The 25,695-nt window shown below is 37.6% G+C and overlaps 1 protein-coding gene across 1 annotated transcript; it reads left to right on the forward strand.

Annotated features, from left to right (window-relative positions):
* Positions 1–1,134: 1,134 nt before the first annotated feature.
* Positions 1,135–25,673, forward strand: LOC132087404 (desmoglein-1-like). The gene is made up of 16 exons (XM_059493581.1): positions 1,135–1,322; positions 7,940–7,975; positions 8,361–8,489; positions 9,170–9,325; positions 9,459–9,606; positions 10,549–10,712; positions 10,962–11,096; positions 11,668–11,853; positions 12,018–12,277; positions 13,202–13,344; positions 13,493–13,711; positions 14,844–15,338; positions 17,435–17,583; positions 18,080–18,140; positions 19,574–19,782; positions 21,259–25,673. The coding sequence occupies exons 1-16, from the start codon at positions 1,275–1,277 to the stop codon at positions 22,228–22,230; spliced, it is 3,510 nt and encodes a 1,169-aa protein (XP_059349564.1). The 5' UTR covers positions 1,135–1,274; the 3' UTR covers positions 22,231–25,673.
* Positions 25,674–25,695: the final 22 nt, after the last annotated feature.

Genomic DNA, 25,695 nt, shown 5'->3' on the forward strand with positions numbered 1-25,695 from the left:
CAAGGCAGCAAGGCAGCCGTGCTAAGTGGCATGGAGACGTGGCGTGCTGCAAAGCTGCTTACCCAGCAGCAGCATGGGACCTCACCCTGGCAGGGCTGAGCAGCCCCAGAGGTGCTGAGCACTCTTTTCCCAGCTCATGCCCAGCCCTGGGAGATGCAGGGCTCAGCAGGCTCAGGAGCACACCGGTGGTATTGCGCTTTTGGGGGTGAAGTGTGTACCCCCCTCCTAGCTTCAGTCACGGAGCAGAAGGCCACTCTAACTTCTCCTTGCCCTTTAAGGGGTGGTTCAGGTGTCCCAAAGACATGAGGAGGCACCTAACAAACACTGTGCTGCAGAACAGATGGTAAAGTGGGGAACCCTCTGTGATTTCTTTGTCCCCCACACAACTGCCATTGCCATTAAAAACAGGCCAGAAGAGAGCTTTGCAGCACATTCTCTCTCTCCTCCACTACCTGCTGTTTTGAGCAGCTCCCCAGTTTCTCTAACACTCTCCCTCTCCACTGTGCCAGCGAGAGCACAGCCCATTGGAAGGGAAAGGTATGGCATGAGGAGGCTTTGCAGCTCGCAAAGGCAGAAAATCTTCCTCCTCTGCTTCAGATATTCTTGCAGTCTCGTGAATAAAGCACTATTTTTCCCCCCAAATTAATATGATATCTCTTTAGTGACAGCCCCATTCTGCTCTGAGTTCTTCACTCTGTGAACAGTGTGCATGGAACTCACTCCTTTGTGCCTGGAAGTAAACAAATGAACTGCTAATTTAAATGAACAAGTTTTTTAATTCTGTATTCTTTATCATAATATTCATTTAGTTCTTCTATTATACAGGGTGCAGAGAGAAAACTGGAAGTTGCATTCAAAGCAAAGATAAGTTACCATTTTAATGATTCCTTATGTTGTGAGTAATTTATAAATCACCCGGTATCTTCTCAGCGAAGCTTGCCTCCGTTTTTAAAACGTACCTTTTTGTATCCAACAAAGGGTTTCAGTGCAATAAGAATTAAGGTGTGTCTCTTAGCTTTTACCTGCAAGCAATAATGATGTTGTCAAGCATTTCAGGTGAGACCAGCCCAGGATTTTGGGGTGGGGAAAGAGGCTCTGTTATACAGCATCTTCAGTTCTTCCCTCAGAGGGAGGCAGAGACACCTTGAAGGGCTGAGTATAAGGACATGCACAGAGTGTCGTTTTAAATAGTCACCAGAGCTGGGGGGGGAGGGGAACAGGAACAGGCTGGTAACCATAACTCAGTTGGACTTGTTTCTGAGAAGTCAGATGCCATGGATTGGCTCCCTCACCGAACGGCTGCTTTTCTGTTCCTTTTGTTGGTAAGTCGGATTTTAAAACAATATTTGTAAATGCTGTGACGACCCCAGTTTCATCTTCCTCAGCAGACCATTGCGTTTTACAATGTAAACTATTCCCCAAAAATATCTTGTGAAATTTACCATAAAAACCAAAGCTCTGCTCATTTTAACAGCACTTCTGAACATTCTATAAAATCAAATTAACTTTTCATTAAATACTGACAAATGTTTCTTTTTAGACTTTTGGCGATCTGTTGATGTTCAAGATGTGACTTTCTATGTTTACTGCATGATTTTTCAGGCAAATGTTTACTGTGGCTGCTATTTAAAGGTCACAGTTATTAATAAAATGCTATAATTATAAAAATTTTAATGGTTGGATATAATTTGGTTCTATGTCCTTACTTTTTTATCAGTTGAGGAAATACCTTTTTCTAAAAATTTAAAATGTCGTTTTCCTAAAACTATTAGCAAGATCGTTTCAGAGCTGACCAAATCCTACAGCTATTTTCAAGAGAGAAAAAAATGACAAAATTTAGTGATCTCAGTAAAGTAAAAATCAAGACTTGGCCTATTATTTCACATTGCAAAGGATTCCTGTGTTGTTGTGCCCTAGTGTCTGAGCCGCCATGTGCTGAGCAAGTGAATGCATGATAAAAGTGTTGCTCCTTGGGTTTGTTTTTCTCACTGTGAAAGGAAAGTTGTGGCTATGGTCAAGTGGCATAGTTGTTCAATGTGTTCATCAAGGCATGGAAACTACCCAGAAGGGACTTAAAAGGGCTATGGATGCCCTACTGCTCCTGCAATCTGATTTTTGTGTGTATTCATTTTACTCATCTGCGCTGCCCCCTTGAAATTCGGTAGAGATTTAAGGCCCTGAAGATTGAGAAGAGCAGGATTTCTGCTATTGTTATGTCCTGTGGTTTTCATGAAATTTTACATTTTACACTGTGTATTAGTATGTGTAAATGTTTGTTAACTTCTCATTACTGATGTCACTAGAAATGCTGTAGTCAGAGAAAAAGTTTGTGTTATAGGTTAAGAAATCCTAAAACTATTATGAAAATAAAATCTATTAATTTTAGGTGACAGCTCTGCAATCAGTAAAGTAGAACTAATTAACACAGAGCAGCTGCCAAGAAAACAAGGGCAAAACTTGGCAAAAGCAAGTTATGGTTCGGATAAGTTTCAGCTTGTTCAAGGCAGCAGAGAGGTGTCTGAGAGCGGCCTGTTGCACATCACACTAACACTTCTGGATTTTCATGAAACACAAGTGACTATTCATTTCACTCAGTTACCTGGTGATGCACACTCCCAGTGTGTCGAAGTTCAAAATGCTTGACTGTTTTATGTCTAAGACCTGTCCATTCAAAAGCATTTTGCTGCTTTACTTCTCCCAGCAGCTCTGGAGCCATTTTCATTCTATCAGTATACTGTCGTTACAATTGTGAGTGGCGGAGGGTAGGTGCTGGTTCAGAAAAAAAGAGCGATTTTGGAAAATGCCATTGTGTATGATGACTATCAAATATTTGAACTTTTACTACCCAGAGGAAACCCTTGTTCTTGTTATGTGTTCTTCTGCCCAGCAACGTTCATGATGGCCTGTACGACTTAATAGCATCTCTCAACTATTTAAAGAAAGGTGGTAGAAAAACTGTTGAGGTCAAATTATACATTTGCGTATCCAGTTGTAGTGTATTCTGAGAAAAAATTTTGGCTTTCAGCTTAACTAATCTTTCCTGAAAATCACCTGTCTGAATGGCGTGTTTGGTTAGTATATTGTTAATAAGTTGCATCAAATAAAATTAACATGGAGTTATACATATTTTAGTAAACTACTGTATTTTCAAAAAAACAAAGGAAACTTACCAGCCCTGAAACAAATAATTTTCTCTGTGGATTTCACCATTGGTGGGACTGATTCTGCAACCTTTGCTCATGTGACTTCAAAGACATTATTCTCATGAGTAAGGGAGTTCTGTTTGTGATACTAGCACAGACACGTTTTATGGAAATAACCTGTTTGATCAGGTATGACTCTTCTCCTGCCAGCTATCATGTGACAGCCAATAATTTTAAATTCACCACATCTCTTATGCACTTTTGTCTGGATACATTTTCCCATATGTTATCTGGGTTTATTTTTTTCCCCCCCAGTCATAAGACTATGGTTACACATCCTACTCGTAACTTGATTGCGTAAAAATAACGTAAAAATTGTCAGGAGCTACATCCTCGTTTTGTACATTCATGTGAAACATCTGCCAGAATTGAATCAGGAACCTGCAGGTTCTTCTGCCAAATAATTCTATTGTAGAAATATAAACTAAAGCAATTCCACATCCAGGAACTATCACCTAAGATTAGGTACTTAAGCCTGCAGTTTTACATTCCTAAGTAAAATGGCCATTAAGAAAACATGCATTTGCAGCCAGAACACTCTAAGTCATATCAGAATTCAGGTTTTATTGAGGAGATTTATTGAGGGCACTTAGCATGACTAATTTGAAAAACTCGAATTGTAATGATAATGGCATACACCCTATATTGAAATTAATTTTCTGTTCATTTTTCTAATGGTTAAGCTCAGTTATTCTATGGAAATGTATTGTATCTGCATACAATAGAAGATACCATAGCAGAACGGAAATAATCTCAGTGGAAACTTTCCTAAAGTTGTCAGTTCTTTGAGTAAACTTATTTTAAAATAAATAAAACTTTGAAGTAAATTCTTCAGCCTAACATGAGCATTATCATAATTCCTGAATTGTTCCTGTCTCAACTGTTGAAAGAGTAATGGATTATCCATCCTGGGTGCAACTCAAAGTATTGCTAACACAGGAAACACCTGACCTCCTCTGAATTAGAAAACAAAATGTCAGGAAAATAATCCAGAAAATCTTTCATCTTAAATTGGATGAAGTACATTCATAAGTGACATATGAAAAAGTGAAGTATAGAAAAAGAAAATCATGTTTCAATGATTAAAAAGTGATAAAATGGCATATTTTTAAAATATGAGGGTTTGTCTTATATTTGAACTCTGCTTCTTATTTTTTCATAGGCACTGATGTATCATTTTTTAAAAGAGATGCAGAATGAATAAAGGGGAAGGGCTCATTATTGCAACCCTTTTCTAGTCAGGGCTTTGGATGAGTAAGAAAGATGTAAAAGTCCCAAAACGCTGACAGTACCAGAGCTACCACGGCAGCCTGATGACTAACACAATACGTGTGAGCTCTCAGCACTCCTCCCATCCAGGCCAACAACAATGCCACTGTTGACTTCAAAGAGAGAGAAGCAGATCCCATATGAATAATGCTGGGAAGATGTTAAAGGCATGTTCAGTCATTTAGATTTGAGTAGGTGGAGAAGGGAGGATTCCGTAATTACGTATGATATTGCTTGGCACTCAATTAATGATTAGTTAATTCTTGTTTGTAAATTGCTTTGAGAGTGCAAAGAACAGTAGACATCCTATGGGCTTAATTCTGTCCCCAGTTACATCAGAATAAATCCAGAATAAGTCTAGTGTGACTCTAAGGTGCCATTTTGGACACAGTGTCCAGGTATCATTACAATAAAAGACAAGTTTTCAGACAGAACACTGTGCAAATGACAGAAACCAAGATTGTTTCCTGCCTGCTCATCTGCCAACCCATAACAGAAACAGCTTGTGCAACCAGCGTCTAGATTCTCTGCAGCTTCCTTTTTTTCACAGTCTCTCAGAGACTAACAGAACAGTAAATCTTGGCATCATTCTGACCAGCTTGCCTACCCCAAGATCCTCAGGATGCATCCCACACATTCCAGTGGCTCCTATTGCTTTAATTATTGTTTATCCCTGTGTCTTTGGAAAGTACTGTACTTCGATATGGGTTTAGAAGGGATTTGTTTTTTAACTACCTAAAAATTTGCAGGGGTTAGCTGCTAGGAGACAGAACTTATCTGCTGGAAATAGCACTAGGAAAAAAAAAGGTTTGCATCTCAGATAAATATTAGAAATAGACAACTGGGTTAGGGGAAGACATCTAACTGCTGGTGACAGTGGAGAACCAGAAGGCATTAGCTAGGGACGGAGAGGAGCCTCTATCCCTGAATCCAGTAGGATAAACGTAATTTCAAAATTGTTCAGATTTATCTGGTGAGCTAGACATTTATGTCTGATGTCTGCCTGCCCCACCTTCCTATACCATAGCTGTAACTGAGAGACATATCAAACAGAGCCACCATCAGAGTTCATCGGATCAGCCCTTTCAAATAATAACATGAACTATACTAAGGACTCTGAATTCAAGATCTTCCATTACCAACAAGTAGCAAAATGGGGTTTTTCTTCACTATCACTGCTCAACTGTGAAAATACAGGGCCTAAATTTATAATCCCCAGCATCACCAACATCCTGATGTTCCCATTACTGGTGCTCAAAAACAAAGGATAAGACTCCAATGCGAAATATAAATTTTTCACTACTTGAAAACAGAACTCCCTATAAGCTGGAATCAAGAGATACATGAATGCTCATGTCTTTAAGTAATAGAATTCTTTACAGGTATAATTCTTATTTCAGAAAAACTCAGAATAGTTTTTCAGAATATGAGAGTGATGTGGCTGGTCGTGAGGCATTAGTCTCGCTGTTAAGTAAGGATAGGCCACATGATGCAGACAGCAGACAAGATTCACTAACACTGCACTGGGAGGTGCATACCCATACTTTGCCAGGTCAAGACAATTGTTTGCATGCCAGAAGGGATTTCAGCCTAAGGGTGGAGAGGATTTCATTGTGCTCACCAAATGAGGTGGGATAGACTGATAAGAGACGTTCAATTAGTGTTATTTCTGGTGGACCTCATCACTCAGGTTCTCTCATGAGGGTGCAGTCTTCCCCTTTGACTCTTCCATGTTCCCCTGGACTCCAAGGGGGATTATAAAAGAACAGGACTGAGCTCCCACTGGGGCAAACAAACCCTGCCATTCACAGGGAGCCTGATATTGTCCCTTCTCTGAGATGAGGAACAGAACGGCTGCACATGAATTTGAAGCCTATTCTGAAGGTGAAAATTTAAACAGCCATAAACCCAACAAAAGTTAAAAGATGTATTGGTACTTTTAGCACAACATGAACATACTGTAGTGATTCTCCTGCAGAGTACTTTTCTTAACCATTTATGTCAATAGCTGGCTCAAACAAGGAAAAAATCCTTACTCTGTGAATAGTCAAAAAAATTTCAAGCTACATATGCACATCAAATGGGCAGATCCAGTCTAAACTCCTCCATTGAGATGCAGATTAAGGCATCCATTACAGGCCAAGGTCTCAAGGGATGTTTTGGGTAAAACCAGATCGTTGGAAACACTGTTTTGTACATGACAGATGGTAAATTTTTGCAGCATAAAGGTAAATGGGGAAGAGAGAGAGAGAGTAAGGAGGGTGAAGCAGCTGTTCATTAATCTGTTGCATGTAAGAAGTTGTCTTAACGTGAAGTAAGTGGAAAAAATTTTGTGTCCATGTTCCAGTCTTGCCAGTACAATGCAATAAATTTGAAGCGAGGAAAGTCCCATGATGTAAGGATAAAAGATGCCAGATTTTATCCAAGTATAGCTGACATAAAACCCCACAGATATATCAGACAAAAAACAAAGAAACCAAAACAAACAGAAAAGCTATGGGAAATTATAAGGAAGGGAAATACTCATAACTGCGGCTGTTAGCATTTGTTGAGAAAAGAGAAACGCTGTAATAATTTTTGAGTCACCTGGATATTTTCTATCTTCCAATGATGAATGAAGCAAGAATCCAGTTCTGAAAATCCCACACTCTTCACCCTTTATTGTCTGAAGAGAGCCAAAGCAGATCCTAAACCTGAAAGAAATGCTCTGAAGAAATTGAACTTCATTTTCACACCCTATTTAGGAATAAAGTTAATTAAATTGTGCTGTCTTTTAAATTGTGCTAATCAAGAAATTGAGGCTACTCTCATTTGAATTTTAGTTTTAAAGTAATTACATACTGCATCTGATCCTGCTACCTTTATTTACTCAAGATTAGTTACATAGTTGAGTCTCAAATCAAAATCAACTGCACTCCAGGGAAATTTGCCTGAAAACTTCAGGTGGGTTTCCATCCTACATTGAATCTCTTCAATCTCACCGGAAAGTTCCAAAAATCCCATTTTCATTCTTTTTGGTTCAATTACATAATTAAGTACTCCAGGGTTATTGTCAACTTTCTAAATAGGAAAGAAATTGAAAAGATAATTAATTATTTAGGATAAATACTTCCCTGGTTTCCTAGATTGCTTGGTAAAAACTCTTGCAAACACTTCTCTCTTCAGCTGAGGTGTTAAAAATCTGTGTGAAAGTTTTATTTTGATGAAGGTATAGTTTGAAAATTGCTCTGGCATATCCATTCAAGTTCTGTCTTGAAAGACAGAATGGATTTTGAAGGTTTTAACTCTCAAGGAATTTATGTGCTGGATATAGAAAAAAAATTGAATTTCACAAACTCATTTATGGAAATCTTGCAGCTAGGTAAGCTATTGCAATAGGCCTGCAGTACAGCAATGTTGCAGATCCATTTTGCTTGCTGCATTTTGCCTTGCATTTCTACATGCCAATTTTTTTATTGTTCTTGCAGGTACTCTTGGATTTCAGCACAGGATTTCATGTAGAGGTAATATTTATTTATTTAGAAACTTTTTTTCTGATTAAACAAAATGTTACAAATGAAAAAATCACTTGGAAAATACTCAACTGAGACCCTTCTGAACCTGAAGATTGAAAACATATTTAAATATTAAACAGCTGCAGGTAATAACCTGCTAACCTTCTCAAGAGAAATTCACCTAAATCTAAATTAGTATCTCAAACAAATGAGTAATTTTAAAATAAACATGTACAGTCAATAGAGTTTGGGACTCACAGACATGTAAAAAAGCACATGGTAAAAAAGCACATGTCTACAAAAATCTCTTTTCTTCTTTTTGTTGTAAATTATAATTGTCTGTATTTGTTTAAAATGGACTGAGGTCACATGATACTGGAATTCTCTGTCAAAGGTAAAAGAATGGGATGAAAATGGAATGGCAAGATGGAAAACCTTTAGAAGACAAAAACGTGAATGGATCAAATTTGCTGCAGCTTGTAGAGAAGGAGAAGACAACTCCAAGAGGAATCCAATTGCCAGAGTAAGTAGAAAGAAAAACACAATTATTCACTGACAAGGAAGTTTTGCCAAAGACAGGCTGATAAAAGCAGAGAGATTTAAAAATACCTATGCTTAGATTAGTAAAAGCAAGGAATGTAGAATAAAAGAAAGATGATGCAACATTCCCAGCTCTGCTAAGACAGTCTCATAAGAATCCATGTGGCTGCTGAGGAGTAACCAGAGGCTTCCTAGAACATTGCCATGAGTCTACTTCCCAGGCAGCTCCAACCAGTGACATTTTTCTTCTCTCTCTCTCTCTATACTTGGGAAACCCCTGAGCAGAAATTCAAAGACTGTACATAACCTGTGGGAAACAGAGAAAAAGAAATATTTTCCTGTTCTCTCACTGTGATCATGCCCTTACTGAGTTCCAGCCACAGTGTGATACTCTTGGAATATCTCTCCGTTTCCCTGACAGACATAGGAGAAATAAAAGGCCCACTCAGCCCTTGAGGGCACACGGATATCTAGGTTGACATTTTTGTAGAGGAGCCTTCCATTGATTCTGTCAACTGAACCTTGTAATAAGTAGTTGAGAAACTGAAGTTATATGGAATTTTTTACAGGAACTAGGAATAGAAGAAAAAACACTGTAGGTGTCCTCGGAAAACTGGCATAAATTATTATTATTATTATTATTATTATTATCTGTTACTGTAGATCCGGTCTGATTGTGAAGAAGACAATCCAATCACATACAGCATCTCTGGAGTTGGAATTGATCGTGCACCCTATGGAATATTTGTTGTTAACCCAAGAACAGGAGAAATTAATATAACATCAATAGTGGATAGGGAAATAACACCAGTATTTGTTGTAAGTATTCCCCTTTTTCTTGGCTTTTATAATGATATATCCAGGGTGGACCTGACAACAAGTTTGCTTGTTTCAGGTTGCTACTTTGCTTAGTTAACTTTTGGTTTTAAAACAAGTAAATCTCTTTATTTAGATACGTTGCTTTGCTAAACACTCAGTGACCGGTATAGATTTGGAACCACCTCTTGAACTTCGAGTCAGAGTCCTGGATATAAATGATAATCCTCCTGTATTTGCACAAACTGTATTTACAGGATCTGTTGAAGAGAGCAGCATGGACAGTGAGTACCTGTGCTATGCCTTCCTCAGAACTGCTAGTGAAGCTTACAGAATACAGTTAATATAAACCCGGGGAGCTCTTTTTGCTTTTCTTAAGCAATGACATAAAATGGTCAGGGCCACTGCAGAGGAGGGAGCTGCAGATACTTCTCCAAGTGCTATTTGAGCCAGGGCCTGGGCTAATTGCTGTAAATTAAACAGCAATGCTTCCTTCTCCCTTTCCTCCCACACACGAGTGCTGAATGTTCCAGTTTCTAACCATACCATCATGCAAATTCTTTCAGATGTGAAAATGTAAAAGAAATAATTTCATTCCTTCTCATTAGAATAAAAATATCATTACACTTATTTCCTTGGAGGGTATGTAAAATACATTTTCCCCCATTTTTCTCTTTCAAATATTTGTACTTGTAGCCTGGGTATTTGCAATTGCAGCAAAACATTACTAAATAATTCTGTACTTAAACCATTAAAATGGTTCTTTTTACCAAAAGTGCAGTAATCAACATTAGACATGCAAATAGCACTGAGGCAATGGTGCCTAACACTCATTTTCTTCTTTCTAGAAATTCTCATTTAAAGCTGTGATTTCTTATAGTAATGTCTGCAAGCTCAGTACTTGATGTATTTGCATATTCCCTATGGTGATAGGGAATTTAACTTCTTTAAAGAAGTTCAGTGAAAACCTGCATTATTTTTTGTGACTTTGATTTTTAATTCATTTGAAGTCATTGTCAGAATCAGTACTACAAACCTAAAGTTTTGGTTTTCTCTGTAAATGTCAAGGAATAGATAGCCTTCTATCATTTTCATACACTGTTTTAGCATTGTCTTGATCAGTTGTTTGCAGAAACTCAAGAGATTTTCTTGGGGTTTTTTGGTTTTTTTGTTTGATTGTTTGTTTTGTGGGTTTTTAACTACTATTTTTTAAAATTTATTTTTAGACACACTGGTGATGAAAATCATTGCAACTGATGCAGATGAACCTAACCATTTGAATTCTAAAATTGCCTTCAAAATAGAGAGTCAGGAACCTTCTGGCCCACCCATGTTCATTATGAATAAATACACAGGAGAACTCCATCTTGCAAATTATCTTGACAGAGAGGTAACATTTCCCCTTCCAAAGCTAAATAAAATTATGCTGTTGTGAATATGTGCTATGAGAGTGAGAAAAATATAGAAGAGAGAGAAAAGTTTTGTTTTTTTCAAATATTAATGGAGAAATGCACGGTTTTGATGTGTCGCAATAAAATGTCTAATTAGAATTCCTGTATTAGGAAATAGTAGCAAGCATGAGTTATTTATAAGATGCACAGATGGTCTTCTAACATACTCATTTCTCTTTTTGTGACAGCAACATAGTAGCTACACTCTGGTTGTGAAGGCATCAGACCGGGACGGCGCTGCAGATGGAATATCATCCCTTTGTAGCTGTAATGTGAAAGTCATTGATGTTAATGACAACTTTCCAACTCTTGCTCAAAGCTCCGTAAGTTTCCAATAACAAAGGCAGCAATACTGATTTAAAACCCCATTTACAAGGCCCATTGGTAACAGAGCCCTTACTAACCCATAGAGAACCTTCACATTTACATGCTCCATGGGATTGACAGAGTTGTTCCCTTGAAGAGTGCTCAGAATAGAGTCTGTCGCTTGTGCAACAATTCTGGTAACATACACACAGATCATTTTTGTATTCAGAGATGTAAATCCTGACACTGTCAGGACTGACTTCTTTGTATTCAGAGAAATCCTGTCATACAGGTGCCCAGATCCCTGCAATATGAGATTATGTAGAATAACCCAATCCTTGGAAAACCATTTCTTATAGAAAGCACAAATCCTTTTCTTCTAAGATACCTCTGCAAACCTTGGAGGTGACACTTGGAGATTTTCAAATCTGTAACCATAATCACAATTTTCCCAGAACGCATTGTTTTTATGTAAAAAAATTATTCACTGCTCAGAACATCTTTCAAAAGAATCTCTGCAGACAGCTGTGTTTTCCTGTTTTCCAAACATATATATGTTTGCTAATAGGTATTTGTCTGTCATTTCAGTTTTCAGCAAGTATTTCAGAAAATTCACTCAGTTCAGAACTGCTACGAATACAAGCTCTGGATGCTGATGAAGAGTTTACAGACAATTGGTTAGCAGAGTTTTTCTTTATATCCGGTAATGAAGATAACTGTTTTGAAATTGTTACAGATCGAGCCACAAATCAAGGAATCCTTAGAGTAATTAAGGTATGGATAAATATTCAGCTCTTGACTTAAAATTTTAATTAATTGTTAGTAGAAATAAACAGGCAGTAAAAACACTGTCACTCAACCATTTAAAATAAAAAATATTTTTAAAACATTAAGGGAGCTTTTATGTATTATCTAGTTCTCTGTGGTTTACCTTTTAGGAGCTGGATTTTGAACATATCCGAACTCACGCACTGATGATCGGTGTCAGGAATGTAGCTGCATTCCACCACTCTGTTGCACATGAGTACCAGATATTTGGGACACCCCTGACAGTAGAAGTAAAAAATTTGATTGAACCACCAAGATTTCATCCATCTTCAGTTGTGTTTTCCCTGCCACAAAACGCAAGAGTGAATTATGTTGTAGGAACATACACAGCCATGGATGAGGACACTAGAACCATTGCATCAAATGTTGTGTAAGCTCTACTCTGCTTAACTGCCTGGGTGGAACAATTCTTTTGAGATTTCAATGGGATGAGGAATATGTATTTTAAAGGATGCTTTTAAAAACAATGATTATTGATTAGCAATAGAAAAATGGCAATAGAATAGTACTATATAGTATCATACATTCTATGTTATTATGGAATAGTATATAGCCCATTTTTGTCCTTTTCTTTCCCGACAACTTTTCTTAGCCTTATGCACAAGACAAAGAAAATATCACTTTTCTAACAGGCTGTAACTTATATAGACTAGAAGAGGGTTTGGTTTTTTTTCTCAGCCTAAGAATGCTTTTTCTTGAAACATTTGCTACAAGGAGGGAATTTGTTAGCATCTCAAGAAAGCAGGCAGAAAATCCCAAGAACAGTTAATATTTTCCAAGAACAGAGTAAGCCACTACTAGCTAATTCTCTAGTAAAAAAAAATTTACACCTGTTTCTCTTGAAATTAACAATAATAACTGAGATTATAATTTGCTTTTCAGTGCATGTAGACATAAATACAGCCTATTTACAAATAAAAAATTCCTAAAGCAGAAATGTGTCAACAAACACAACTTTAGAATGTTGTAAGAAGAACTGTGGATTTAACCATTGCTATAAACAAGGATTCTAGTAAAGGTTCACAGGATCCAGAAAAGTTTTACTTTTGGACTATGATGCCACTTTCAAAATAAAATGGGTTTCTATGCATTTGCTTTATTCCTAATTACTTTTCTGGTCTACCTTTTTTTGGAGTCTACATGGATTTTGCTTGAACTGGGTGAAATGCAATAGGATCTAGCATAGCTGAAAGAAAAATGCCAAAAGAAAAGTGCCAAATTTTATCCGCAAAATAAATGTGTAATACATATATTCATAACATAACGCTGCGTATTTTTACTTCACCAAACACAGATATAGCATAGGACGTGATCCAGCTGCCTGGTTCAGAATCAATCAAAACACTGGTGAAATCATACTGAACAAAGTTATTAGCCGGGATTCTGTCTATCTGGTCAATGGGCAGTACCAAGCAGAGGTTCTGGCTATCACCAGAGGTAAGAAAAGAGATTAATTTTTCCAAAATAAACTCTTTGTGTTCCAGATTTCTCTAAATGTTTTTTGCTGTTTCTAGTTTCCCAACCCTAGCTGCATTGTTTATAGTATCACTATTTCCCCCTGACCACAAATACCTTCTTTTTACAGGGGTTCCTCGATACACTGCTACTGGCACCGTTGTGCTTTCACTAGATGGCATCAATGCCAATTGCCCAACTATTAATACTGAAGTGAGGAAAGTATGTATGCATTCCCCATCAGTGGTTATCTCAGCAAAGCCCAGGGATGGTGTTGTCTATGCTACCCCCTTCACATTCAGCATACATGGTGAACCTCAGACTACATGGATTATCAGACGAATAAATGGTAAATTAACCTGCATTTTATAACAGAATAAATGATAGCAATAAGCTCTTATCTAAAATAACTGATTGGGATGTTGCTTTATTAACAAACAAAACACTTATTAGAATCTATTCAAATCTCAGTTAATACAAATCTAAGAAGTTACTCCAAATTTGAATATATGCATGCAAATATATATATATTATAATATTTGAATTAGAATTATTACATATATTATATTTTAAAGGAAACTGAAAATTTACTAGCAAAACTGTACTTTCAGTATAACTATGACAAGAGCCTTTATGGGTCTAAACATAATGAAGTAAATCAAAAGGAGTAATTTGACACTTTTTTATTTCTGTGTTATCTAAAAAATCCTAAGCATATATCAAATCTCAAATTTGTTTATTAAAGTATAAAGTTTATAGTTAGTAGAGCTTTACTTTTATGAGAGGCATGTGAAAATGACAAATTAAGATTACAACTTTTAAAATTTATTGTACCAGTCATACCTACTTGTATTTTAAGGAAAATTGTTTTAGTCAGTGCCCAGTGAAGCTTTGCCAGTTTCCTTCAATACGAAATAACAAAATAATGAATTAATCAGATCCCATGCATAACTAAATTACAGAATTTGCATTACTTACTGTTTACATAGAAGACTACATTATATGGCAAGTATCACAATTGCAAGTATTCTTCAATCTCCTACCTGTCCTAAACAGTTGCAAATATGTAATCTTAAATATTTTAAACCTTCTGAAAAACATGGATGAGTTCCTTGAGAGAGGAATAAAAAAATGCATAAAACTTTCAACTTTTATCTTTACCATTGTGCGAATAAAATTCAGAAAATTTAGCAGTAGAAATAAAAGACTTCATTTTCCCCTTTTGTATTACTCTAGTTTAGAAGTGATAACTAGACTGATTTGGCTCAAGTTTTGCAAGGAAAAAAACAAGCACAGATGAGTACTTAATGTTTCAACTTTGAGTAAATAATGTAGATGCATAAGTAATTGAGGTGCTTAGAAAGGGAACACTTTCATTCTGTTCTATGAATGTAATACACAAGTAGTATAGATTTGTACAACATTTGTAGTCAATACCTTCATCCAAATATTTTTCCTCTTTTTTTTCCCCCCCCCCCAAGATTCCTCTGCGGAACTAGTGGGCCAGAACATAGACTTTTACCTTTATAGGATCTACGTCATTGTAAGGGACAGCCAAGGCCGGCGCTGTGCTCGACCACACATAATTCCTGTGCAAGCTTGCCAGTGTGACAGTCGGAACTACTGCACCAGTGGGGCCACAAGAATAATTATCATCGGTGGTGGTGGTGGCGCTGGTGGCGGTGGTGGCACTACTGGTGGTGGCGGCGGCGGCACTGGCGGTGGTGGCGGCGGCACTGGTGGAGGCGGCCGGGAAGACGGAGGGCAGCAAGGTGGTGGTGATTATGGAGGAGATTATGAGGACCACACACAGTCGCAGGGTTATACTGATGGCTACGAAGGAGGTGATGAAGGATATACTGCCTACACTGACAGCGGTTATGGAAATGAAAATTATGGCAGGCAATTGGATTCAAATACCACACTTAGTGGCGCTGCCATTGGCTTGATGTTCCTCGGCGGACTAATATTTGTTTGTAAGTATAAATTAAGGAAACTGGTTTTATTATTTTTCTAAATCATGTAAAAAATGCACTTTTCAATTCTTCTAAAATAAGGTTACTTTTTCAGTTGGTTGCTAATCCACTGGCTGCTATTGGCCATTTGATAGAGAAAAAAAATTGTCTTTTAAATGAAAATAATTTCCATAAGTTTTATGTTATACAGAGATTTTTCATTTAAAATTAAGCATTTTCTTTCTAAGCCTTCTTATTCCAATTCTTAGACAGAGCTGTCCTGTCACTTACATTTTGCAATTTCTACTTCCATTACATTACTGGAAGAATTGGACAAGTATCTGCTCCAAGTTGGGTATGAAAGGATCTAAAGAACAAGATTCCTTTGAACTCAAAGCCAGACTTCAGTAGCAGAACAATAAGTCATACATTTTGAAACTTTTGGCTACTCCTTCCAAACATTACATCTAATAAAAAGACAGTAGCATTTATGATAACAGGCTCAAAGCAGGATGCTAATTCATTTGTCCTAGTATGTTTATGAAGAATTATGAGCTTCATGGACTCAAGTTAGAATTTATACAAGCAATTATTTCTCAGACTACCAGAATCATAGGTGATCAACCCTCTTTCCTGGCCTGGGCATCAAGTAATCAACATCTAAAATTTCCCACTGCAGAAATACTGATTACCAAACCTGAGGAAATTGGGGTTTTTTCCCCCCTGATTTTTTGAGGAGGGGGTTTGGTTGGGGTTTTGATCTTTGTTTAGGAGGAATCAACAAACACAAAATTTTGAAGCTTCAAAAGGCTGTGCAATTTGTAGTCCCCAGATGGTTTATCTTACAAGACAGACTGTCTTTCTGGCTTTGTAAATTTCCCCTCATAGTCTGGAGTAAATACAACCTTAGTCATGCTCTATGAGGCAGCACTTTGTACACAGTATAGTCCTTTCCCCTTTTCATTTCACTTTGATGTTCAAGTAATCAGAGGGCTGGAGCAACTCTCGTATGAAGACGAGCTGAGAGAGTTGGAACTGCTCAGCCTGGAGAAGTCTCCAAAGGAAACTTAGGGCAGCCTTGCAGTTCCTAAAGGAGTCCTGCAAAAGACCTGGAGAGAGACTTTTGAAAAGGGCATGTTGTGACAGGACAAGGAGCAATGGATTTAAACTGAAAGACAGTAGGTTTAGGAAGCAATTCTTAACTGTAAGAGTGATGAGACAGAGGCACGTGCTGCCCAGAGCAGTTGTGGATGCACCATCCCTGGTTCAAGGCTGGGCTGGATGAGTCTTTGAGAAATGTGGTAAGTGGAAAGCGTCCCTACCCATGGCAGAGGGATTGGAACTAAATGGTATTTAAGATCTCTTCCAACCCAAGCCATTCTATGATTCTATGAATTAATATTGCATCACCTTTCTAAAATAAGCAGTGTTTTTGATGCTGGCCATTACAAGCAATTCTGCAATTTCCAGCACTGAGTTCTTTAAACAACTAAGCATAATACAGCACTCTGGGAAACCTGATTCACTCTATGTAAATGTTTGGTGAAACTAGGGCTTGGGGATTGCCCCTACTGCTTTTTCATATCAAGCATTATGTATATGTAATGTACAACTGGAGCCTTAGCCAATGATCACTGTAGTCAGGTGGACTCTCCACTGATTCTTTTAAGTCTATTTTTACTAATATGTATTTCTTTTCAATTACAATACTTGAAGAGAGAAATGTATGCTCATATATCCAGAAAGAATAGCACTGAATGCTATACATAGCAACACTTGTTTTGTTCGTTTAATTTTAATATGTATGCAACTTATATTGGTTCAGCTGAGACAGATCAAAGTCTGTTCCCAGGCGTATAAGCATAAATTTAGAGTAACAGCCCCACCCCTGTGCTGCTGTGCTATAACTAAAGGTACAAATTATTCTAAATTTCCAAATACAGGTATCTCCATAAGCAGCAAATGATTCTGAAAGCCAGACTTACAGGCTGCTTGGTTAGAAACATTTTAAAGGCATATTTTCAAAAGTTCACGAGCACCTGCCCTCTGGGGAGAGCAGCTATTCCTGTGAGGAAGAGATGTGCTAAATAATTGTTTCCTGTTCTTTTCCTGGTTAGTGATTCCAATTTTGATGTCAATGAGCGACTGTTGTGGCTGTGGACCTGGTGCTGCAGGTGGAGTTGGAACTGGATTTGAACCTGTACCTGAATGTACAGAAGGGGCAATTCATCCATGGGGAATAGAAGGTGCACAGCCTGAAGACAGGGTCAGTACATCCCATGTTTCTAAAACCAGAAGTAATTTGTGAGTAAAGGCTGCATTTTTCTAGAGAAAAGGATAGTAACACTGTGTAATCTAAAACCAGTCTGGCATTGTCAACAATTTCCAGCCAGATATGAAAGGTGATTCTTAATTAACATTCACTGATGGGGTTTATGTGTTTTAAGCAGTGGTAAGTTAGTTTGGCACAAAAGTTTGGTGCCACTGTTCCTTCAGATGAAGCATAACAACCAGAAAGCTCCTTCAGTGCAAGTTTAGAAGCGAACACAAATCATCTTCATTGATCATTGTTCGTGTTGACAAGGGAAAAAATTTGTAGTCTCTTTGTTTTGTTCTGTTTTGATTGTTAATGGAGATGGTGGTAATGACCAGCCATCATTAACAGTTTGGACTGCTAATTTCTTGACATAATTCACAAAGTCTCGGTCTTCATATGGGAATTTCAAGGTAATCATTCAAGGAGTCAAAATGCTGTTTTCCAGGATGTCTCACACATTCTTGCCCCAACAACTGCTGCAGGAGGGGATTTTGGTGAACCTTCTGGTAAGCAGATCCTTAAGTCTTCTATGTTATGCTGTCTTTCTGCACTTCATGCCTTCAGATTCATGGGGTCCTTTGGTTTCCCAGGTATAACCCAACCCTTCCAATCTCATATCTGCAGATAGTCAAACTCATACAGGATTTCCTGTATGAATAAAAAGTCTTGGGTTTGAGCTTCTGAACAGATTAATTTCTGCAAACTACACTTTGAAATACAGCTATTTTGAAATAGCTGCCAAGGCTTTCAAATCCCAGGTATTTTTTCTTTATCAGCAAGGCTACTGAATGGAGGGCATTTTCAAGACACCAGAAGAAATCAATATTTAGCCAGAATAAGGATATTTGCTTTCATAACTTGGGTAAAATCTTCAGTTCTCCCCAGTTTCCTGCTTCCCATAAGGAAGCATGTGAAGTAGCTAGTTAATTACTGCCAATTTGTGTGTTAACCTAGACAAGCTGACATATAACACAATAAATGCATGCTTCTGAGATAAAGTTTCTCCAGGAATTCAATGATCATGGAGAATAAGCCCAGCTGTGCAGCATTACTTTATCCTTCTCCTCCATTCCCTACTTCAGAAAAGGAAGGAAGAATGCTGGCACAGGTCCATTTTCCCTACTTTCTGACAGGAAGAAATGTTACTCTGCAAGACAATCTCTCTGCTGACTATTTATTATAGAAGAATTTTCTCAGATTTCTCATTTCACAGAAATCAAAAAAATATGTAATTTAGCCTATGTTTCCCAGCGTAACCATAGTCAAGACTACTGTATGCAATTCTTTTATTATAATATGTGCTGATCATTAAGAAAACTCTTTCCTTGTTATCATGAACTAAAAAAGTACAGACAAGATGAAATCCTGTAAGTATTACTTTATTATAAAGGACATTTCCATTATGAATGATAAACTGGTGGTTATTATGATCCATTGTTGTTCTCCCCTAAAAAATCTCACTACTTGAAAATGTGAAGTAGTTACATAACTCTTTATTTTCTAGGATTTATAAAACTCTTTATTTTCTAAGTGTGTAAGGGAAAAAATTAATGCCAATGTGATCATAAATATGCATTTATGCATTTGCATAGATAAACATTATATGATTTTCTAACATAAACCCCACAACAGCATATATATACACTAGACAGAATAATCTGTCCAGCCAATAACAAACTAAATCACTGATTTTCTAAAACACATGCACACATGTTGCCTAGCCTCAAGAATAAAATTAAGCACTTAGGTGTCTGTTAATACGTATATAATTGTTACTGCAGTTTCAAAGTTTCGTACCTGTGCATATACCTGTGACTGAGACTGGTCTAAAATACCTTTAGAAACTCAGAAGTGTCATTATAGCATTTGTAAAAATAACGGACAAATTGTGTGTAAAAGTTTCACAGAGCACAGGAGCAATAACTTTTTCTGCTTTCAGACATATATAATAACACATATGGAGGAGGAGGAGTAGTAGCTTCTGGTGTTGAAGAAACTACAGGTGTTGGCTATGGCACTGGTACTGGCTACGGAACAGCTGGAGGAATTTCTGGAACAGGGGAAGCAAAAGGGTCAATTGGAGGAACAATAAAAGAGTATCGAGAAGGAGGAGTGAACATGGCCTTCCTAGACAACTATTTCTCTGAGGTAATTAAATGCTGTTCTTTGAGTTACTACTGTGAGCAGGCTTTCTGTTAGATTCCCCTTCCCAGGTTACGTGGTGGAAATCCAAAATAATTCTACTCAAATTGAAACTTCCATGCTATAACACTGCTGTGAAAGCAAAGCTGATCACACTGGTAGGAAAAGTTAGAACACTAGTAGTAGTAATGTCTTTGAGCTGCTGCCATAGTAGGTGGATTGTTTAGCAGCCTTTTTGTAAAATTGATGGACATAATGTGGGTCGAGGTAGGAAGCAATTAAATGATTTCATAATTACCCACCAAATTTATGTATTTCCAACCTTTCTCAGTGCATAAATATTTAATAACTTTTTGGAATTGTTCACTCCTACTTCCTGTACAGTTTGTTTGATGAAGTCATTCTAATCCTGAAAGAACTGTAAACATCAATTCCTCCTTATTTTTATTGCCATTTCTGCTCCCCAAAAGACTTGTGAACTACCAGTGACACAAATATGAAGTTTTTCAATTGGCAATACCTAAACTCACCTTTACATATGGGATTTTAAAAATCGTATGGAATTTACATGATTAACGGTTTCATGGGCTATATTTTTATTCATATGCATGAACTGTGAAGCATAAATGTTATAATTGCATGTCACCAAAATATCGATTAAGATATAAGGATTGCTATATTTCAAAATCTAAACAAGGTTCATGGAGGAGAGAACAGAGCAGTCCTGACATCCTGAGCATGGATTTCTCCCAGACTGCAATCTTCCTGCCTTGGCCTGAAGCACTATGTATTAATTGTCTGCCTGCCATAGGCCTCCACATACTACTGCTATCCTCCTGAACCATGTCAATTCCCAAACTCTTTGACTCTTTCTCCCAGGCCTCCCCTTCCATCCTTTTCTGCTTCCTCAAACCCCACTTAGCACTCACTTTAAATTCTCCTCTTTCCTGCCTGATGTCTTTGCAATGACCACATCAGGATCCAAAACATCATTCCCAGTTGGCGATTTCCTTCTTGCTCAAAATGCACTCCCCTCTGGACTCACCAAGTCTCCCCCACTATGGACAATCCTCCATCCAATCCTCCTCTTTCCTGGTCTTTTCATTGCTCCCTCGCCATGCTGCTTCACTCCTCCTCCTACCATTTTGCTCAGATACTGCTGCCCAAAGAAGGAATCTGTTTGCCTGTCCCCTTTGTCCCATAGACAGAGACACAGACCAAAATTTGAGATGCTATGTGTCTGCAGAAACAGGAATGAAACACTATTTAAATAAACTTATTTCAAAGTTAAAAAATGTTGATGGTATAGTCTGTCCTATTGATGTCCTATTTTTCAAGTCAGGTGGGCCTTACTGTGGTTGGGGAAACTTTACTGTGGTTCGAGTGTTCATGGTTAAAAACCTGACAAAATTCACTCTGTTATTCTGTTCTTCTTTTTTTTGTTTTTTCTTTTTTTTTTTTTTTTGTTTTTTCAAACTACAGAAAGCATTTGTGTATGCAGATGAAGATGAAGGTCGGCCGGCAAATGACTGCCTATTAATTTATGATCACGAAGGAGTCGGTACTCCTGTTGGCTCCGTGGGTTGCTGCAGCTTTATTGGAGAAGATACAGACGAAACATACTTGGATACATTAGGACCAAAATTTAAGACCTTAGCAGAGATTTGTCTGGGCAAAGAGATCGAACCTTTCCCTGATGCTAACCCACCCTGGCCAGGCGTCAACATTCCCTTCCCCAGTCCTGAAAGTGATCTAAACCTCCCGCCACCGGGCACCACCATCATTGTCAACGGAAGTGCACCTATGCCTCCCACCGCTGGCACTACAACGGTTGTTACTGAAAACACCTACACATCTGGGACAACCATACAGCCGCCGAGGCCCATGCCGGATCCCTTGCTCCATGGCAACATGATGGTGACCGAGACGTACACCTCCAGCCAGCCCTCTGTTTGCGTTGACCCTCTGCGTGCATCCAACGTCGTTGTGACGGAGAGGGTTGTGGGGCCTGCGTCTGCCTCTGATTTGCGTGGCATGCTGGATATCCCCGATCTCACAGAGGGCTCCAACGTTATCGTCACGGAAAGAGTAATTGCGCCTAACTCCCGACTCCCGGCATCTCTGAGCATTCCTGATTTGGTAGATGGGTCAAATGTGGTAGTGACAGAAAGGGTGTTCAGGCCTGCCTCTGGCATGCCAGGCAGTCTAATAAATATTCCCTCAGAGTTATCCAATGCCCACAACGTGATGGTCACAGAGAGAGTAGTGTCAGGGGCTGGGATGAGCAGCCTGGGAGCAACAAGCATGGGAGGAGCAAATCTGGGGAGCCTGAGCAGCACAGGTCAGATGCTCAGTGCCGAATGTCATCTTGGTCAGGGAATGGGCACGGCATCTCCAGGCACCTCCCGGAGACGAATGACAAAGTACAGCACCATGCAGTACTCCAGTCAGTAAGGCCTCTGCTGGCACCCCTTCCTGCTGAAATCGCCATTTGCACCGACACTCATTAGCTGCCACCCACCAAAAATATTGTTATTATTTATAACTAAGAAATAGCGCTAAAATTTCAGGGATTCCTGCTTGTGTGAGGATCTCTGACGGGTGCCCCACTTTGAGCTCAAATGCACTTTGTCAGTGAAGGGAAAATAGAAGTTAGCTTTAAATTTCTTTCTTTCTCTCCACCTAGCACTGCAAGTGTATAAAGAGACTAGTATTTTTGGAGAGATATCTGATTACTGGGGAGAGCAGTGAGAGAGGATCCTTGCATGCACACAGCATGAATTAATATAATACACAAGCATGTTAAAATAGTGTACAGCTGAGTGATCTCTCACAATAAGAGATTTGGATTAATAGGCCCTCACTGACAAGAGAGGAAAAGAATGTAGTTAATAATTAGTCAACTCAAGACTAAATAAGCACTTTCAAATGCATCATTTTACTTTGCATGTAATTCAAGAAGCGCTACAAAGCAGCACTTTCAACCATTTCTCCCATCACCCACAATAGTTATAAATAATAATTATATAAACATAACACACTTCCATTGCTTTCTGAAGTTCTCAGTAAACAAACACCCTGACACAGCCTGCCATGCTGTTCCTGTCATGGCAAGGAGTGATTTGTCACAGCTGGTGCTGCCACGTTGACACTGTCACCCAAGAAGATGTTGGCTTCATCCTTTCTCCATTGCCATTATAACTTTGCTTAAATCTAAAAGGACTTCAGTGACAATCAGGAACTCTTAGTCATATTTTTGTGCCAAACTATGACTACCATTTAAATTGCCAGTGTCAGGTTGTATTAAGAGGTCTAAATATATTGTGGCAATTCTTGTCTCACATACTGATAAGAAAAGAAAATCTTGGAAGCTTTGTGATGTAAGGAGGCAATAGCAAGTATTGTATCACTGACACTGGTAGCTGAAGTCTTCCTGAAAAGAAAAAAACACTTGGAAGCAATATAAATTTGCTAATAAGCAATGTGGAGAATTTTTATTTCTTATGTCAATGTATTTTGCATTGATATTTTGAAAGTTTATTTGAATGTATTAATTGAAAAAGTCTTTATGAGTTTATAAACTTAATTAAATCTGGCTTTTATTTTCCCACAAAAACAGCTCTGCTGGACTCTGTTATTCTAATAACACCTTAACATGTCTTAGAATATGATCTGAAGGACCAAAATATTGAAATATATCTTTTATCTCATTTTATTTGTGTATCATATGTATAGTAAACATAGCACACCCAACATTGCTTCAGTGTAAATAAAATAGTTATAGGGAGAGGCTAGCTTTTTTTGCTAGACCACCAAATCAGTAGTTTTCCTGAAAATTTTGCTTCTTTGGCTTTGACAGATAAGTAAGTGAAAAGTTTAAAGAGTTGTCTGTGAACCTCCCACTCTATAAAATGGAAAAGAAACTCAATTGTGTGTCTAGACTAACTTACCTCAGAAGGAATGGATAACCAGTTTCTGAGTCTGATACCAAGAAAAGGTTTCTTAAAAGATGTTTTTGGAAATACAACTAGATCTGCTGTCAACAACAGCCTGCAGTGCCCCCTGAGTCAATGCCACTGTCAACATCAGTAATCCCAAGGAGTCATGACCAAATCCAAGGCTACCTCCAAGAAAGGTCCCTTCCATAGCTTCAGGTTCTTTTCTACAGCAACTGAGCATGTTAGATGCTCTCCCCGTAAAATCTGACACGTTGCTGGTTTTGCTACTATCTGTAGCCTTGATTATCTTAAGTATCACTAAAATTGCATTGACTTTGAAGGGATTAGTCTTCCCTATATGTTATGTACCAACTGTAATTATGGTTCCTGGAACCATTCTTTAAAGAAGGAAAATAGGTACTGATATATAAAGCTATATCCTTCTACATCTTGAGAATTTTTGCTGAAGTTCACTAAAATGCTGACAAACTCCCTTTCATTTTGCTAACTATCTGTTTACATTAAAAAACAAATATTTAAAATACATATTACTATCTGGTATATAAAAAGCCTATGCAATACAGCCAAACTCCACAAGAAAATATTGTAATGTAAAAAAAAAGTTAAATCTAGTGTAAATATTTCCATAATCATCTTAAGCAAATCAGAAATACTTTTCTGAATTGCGTTCAAAGTAATGAAACTAGTCTTCAGGAGCACATGCTGAATTCCTTGAACAGGAATGCTGTGGGACATATGAGTGTCTGAACTATGGTCTCTTGCATGTCTAGAAATAGGGGAAGAATGAATAGGAAAAAAATAGAGAAATAAAAAAATAATAGAAAAATAGAGAAAAAAATGTTGTTTCAAAGGACATTTTGGTTTTGTGGTGGTTGTCTACTTCTAGTACTATCTTTTACCAACTTTTTAATTATTAATTATTATGTGATACAACTTCTTGAAATATTTCTAGCATCTTTTAATATTGGTTTCTCACAACAAACAGCAATTGCACTATCCTGTGCACTTCTGAATATTAACTCCTATTGCTTTGTAATTTTTACAACTTCCTAAAAATTGCTTTCTTAGTCAATTGAGGATTCTTTTAGGTTCAAATATTTTAGATTCAATTTGTGGAAGAAAAAAATGCATGTGAAGACATGAACAAATACTTGGTTCATTAAAAAATCTGTTCAAATTCTTTTTCTAGCTTTATTGTTTAAAAAATAGCAAATAGTTTAATTCTGGCCAGCAGACATTAGTTTTGTTTCTTTTCTTCCAGCTGTAATTTAAAAGCCTGTTTGCTGTCTCACCTTTAATTGTATTGTTTAATAATGAAGAAGGAATTGTTTTAGGGAAGCAAGACAGTCATGATATCAGTTCTGCTCTAAACCACTCAAAAGAAATGCTCTTACTTAGAGACAGCAACATGCAATACCAAGTGCATGGCTGGCTTTTTATTCTTTTTAACTCACGTTTATTTGGGAATAGGATCCTACAGTTTTAAACAGGCTCAGTGAGATCTTGGCATGATGAGAAGTATACTGACATGGAAGAAAACAGAGTCACAAGCTGGGGGTCTCGTTAGATTTCTATCTTAGGAACACTATCTCAATTTGAACTGCAAGTTTCAATACTTTTTACTCTGTCCTGATTCTGTGGTAATAAATAATACTTTTAAACTGTTGTGAGCAGCACTTACTATGCGCAATATGAAAAGGCCACACAATTTAAGCAACAATTTTTAAAAATTCTACCATTTTGCTTGAATTAACATAACTGCATATTTCAAATGCTCCTCAGTGTTGAGTCACCAAATGCATCATTTTATTTAAAATATAAGTAATATTACTGTGGGCTTGTGTTTTCATAAATAAAAATATTAGAGGTTTGTTTGTAATAGTTTCTGAATGGCACTGAAAAAATACAATAAATGATCATTTGGAACATCATGTTTTACATAGAGTGGCTCAGAATATTT

This window comes from Ammospiza nelsoni, chromosome 1 (assembly GCF_027579445.1).
Source record: "Ammospiza nelsoni isolate bAmmNel1 chromosome 1, bAmmNel1.pri, whole genome shotgun sequence".
NCBI classification, from domain to species: domain Eukaryota; kingdom Metazoa; phylum Chordata; class Aves; order Passeriformes; family Passerellidae; genus Ammospiza; species Ammospiza nelsoni.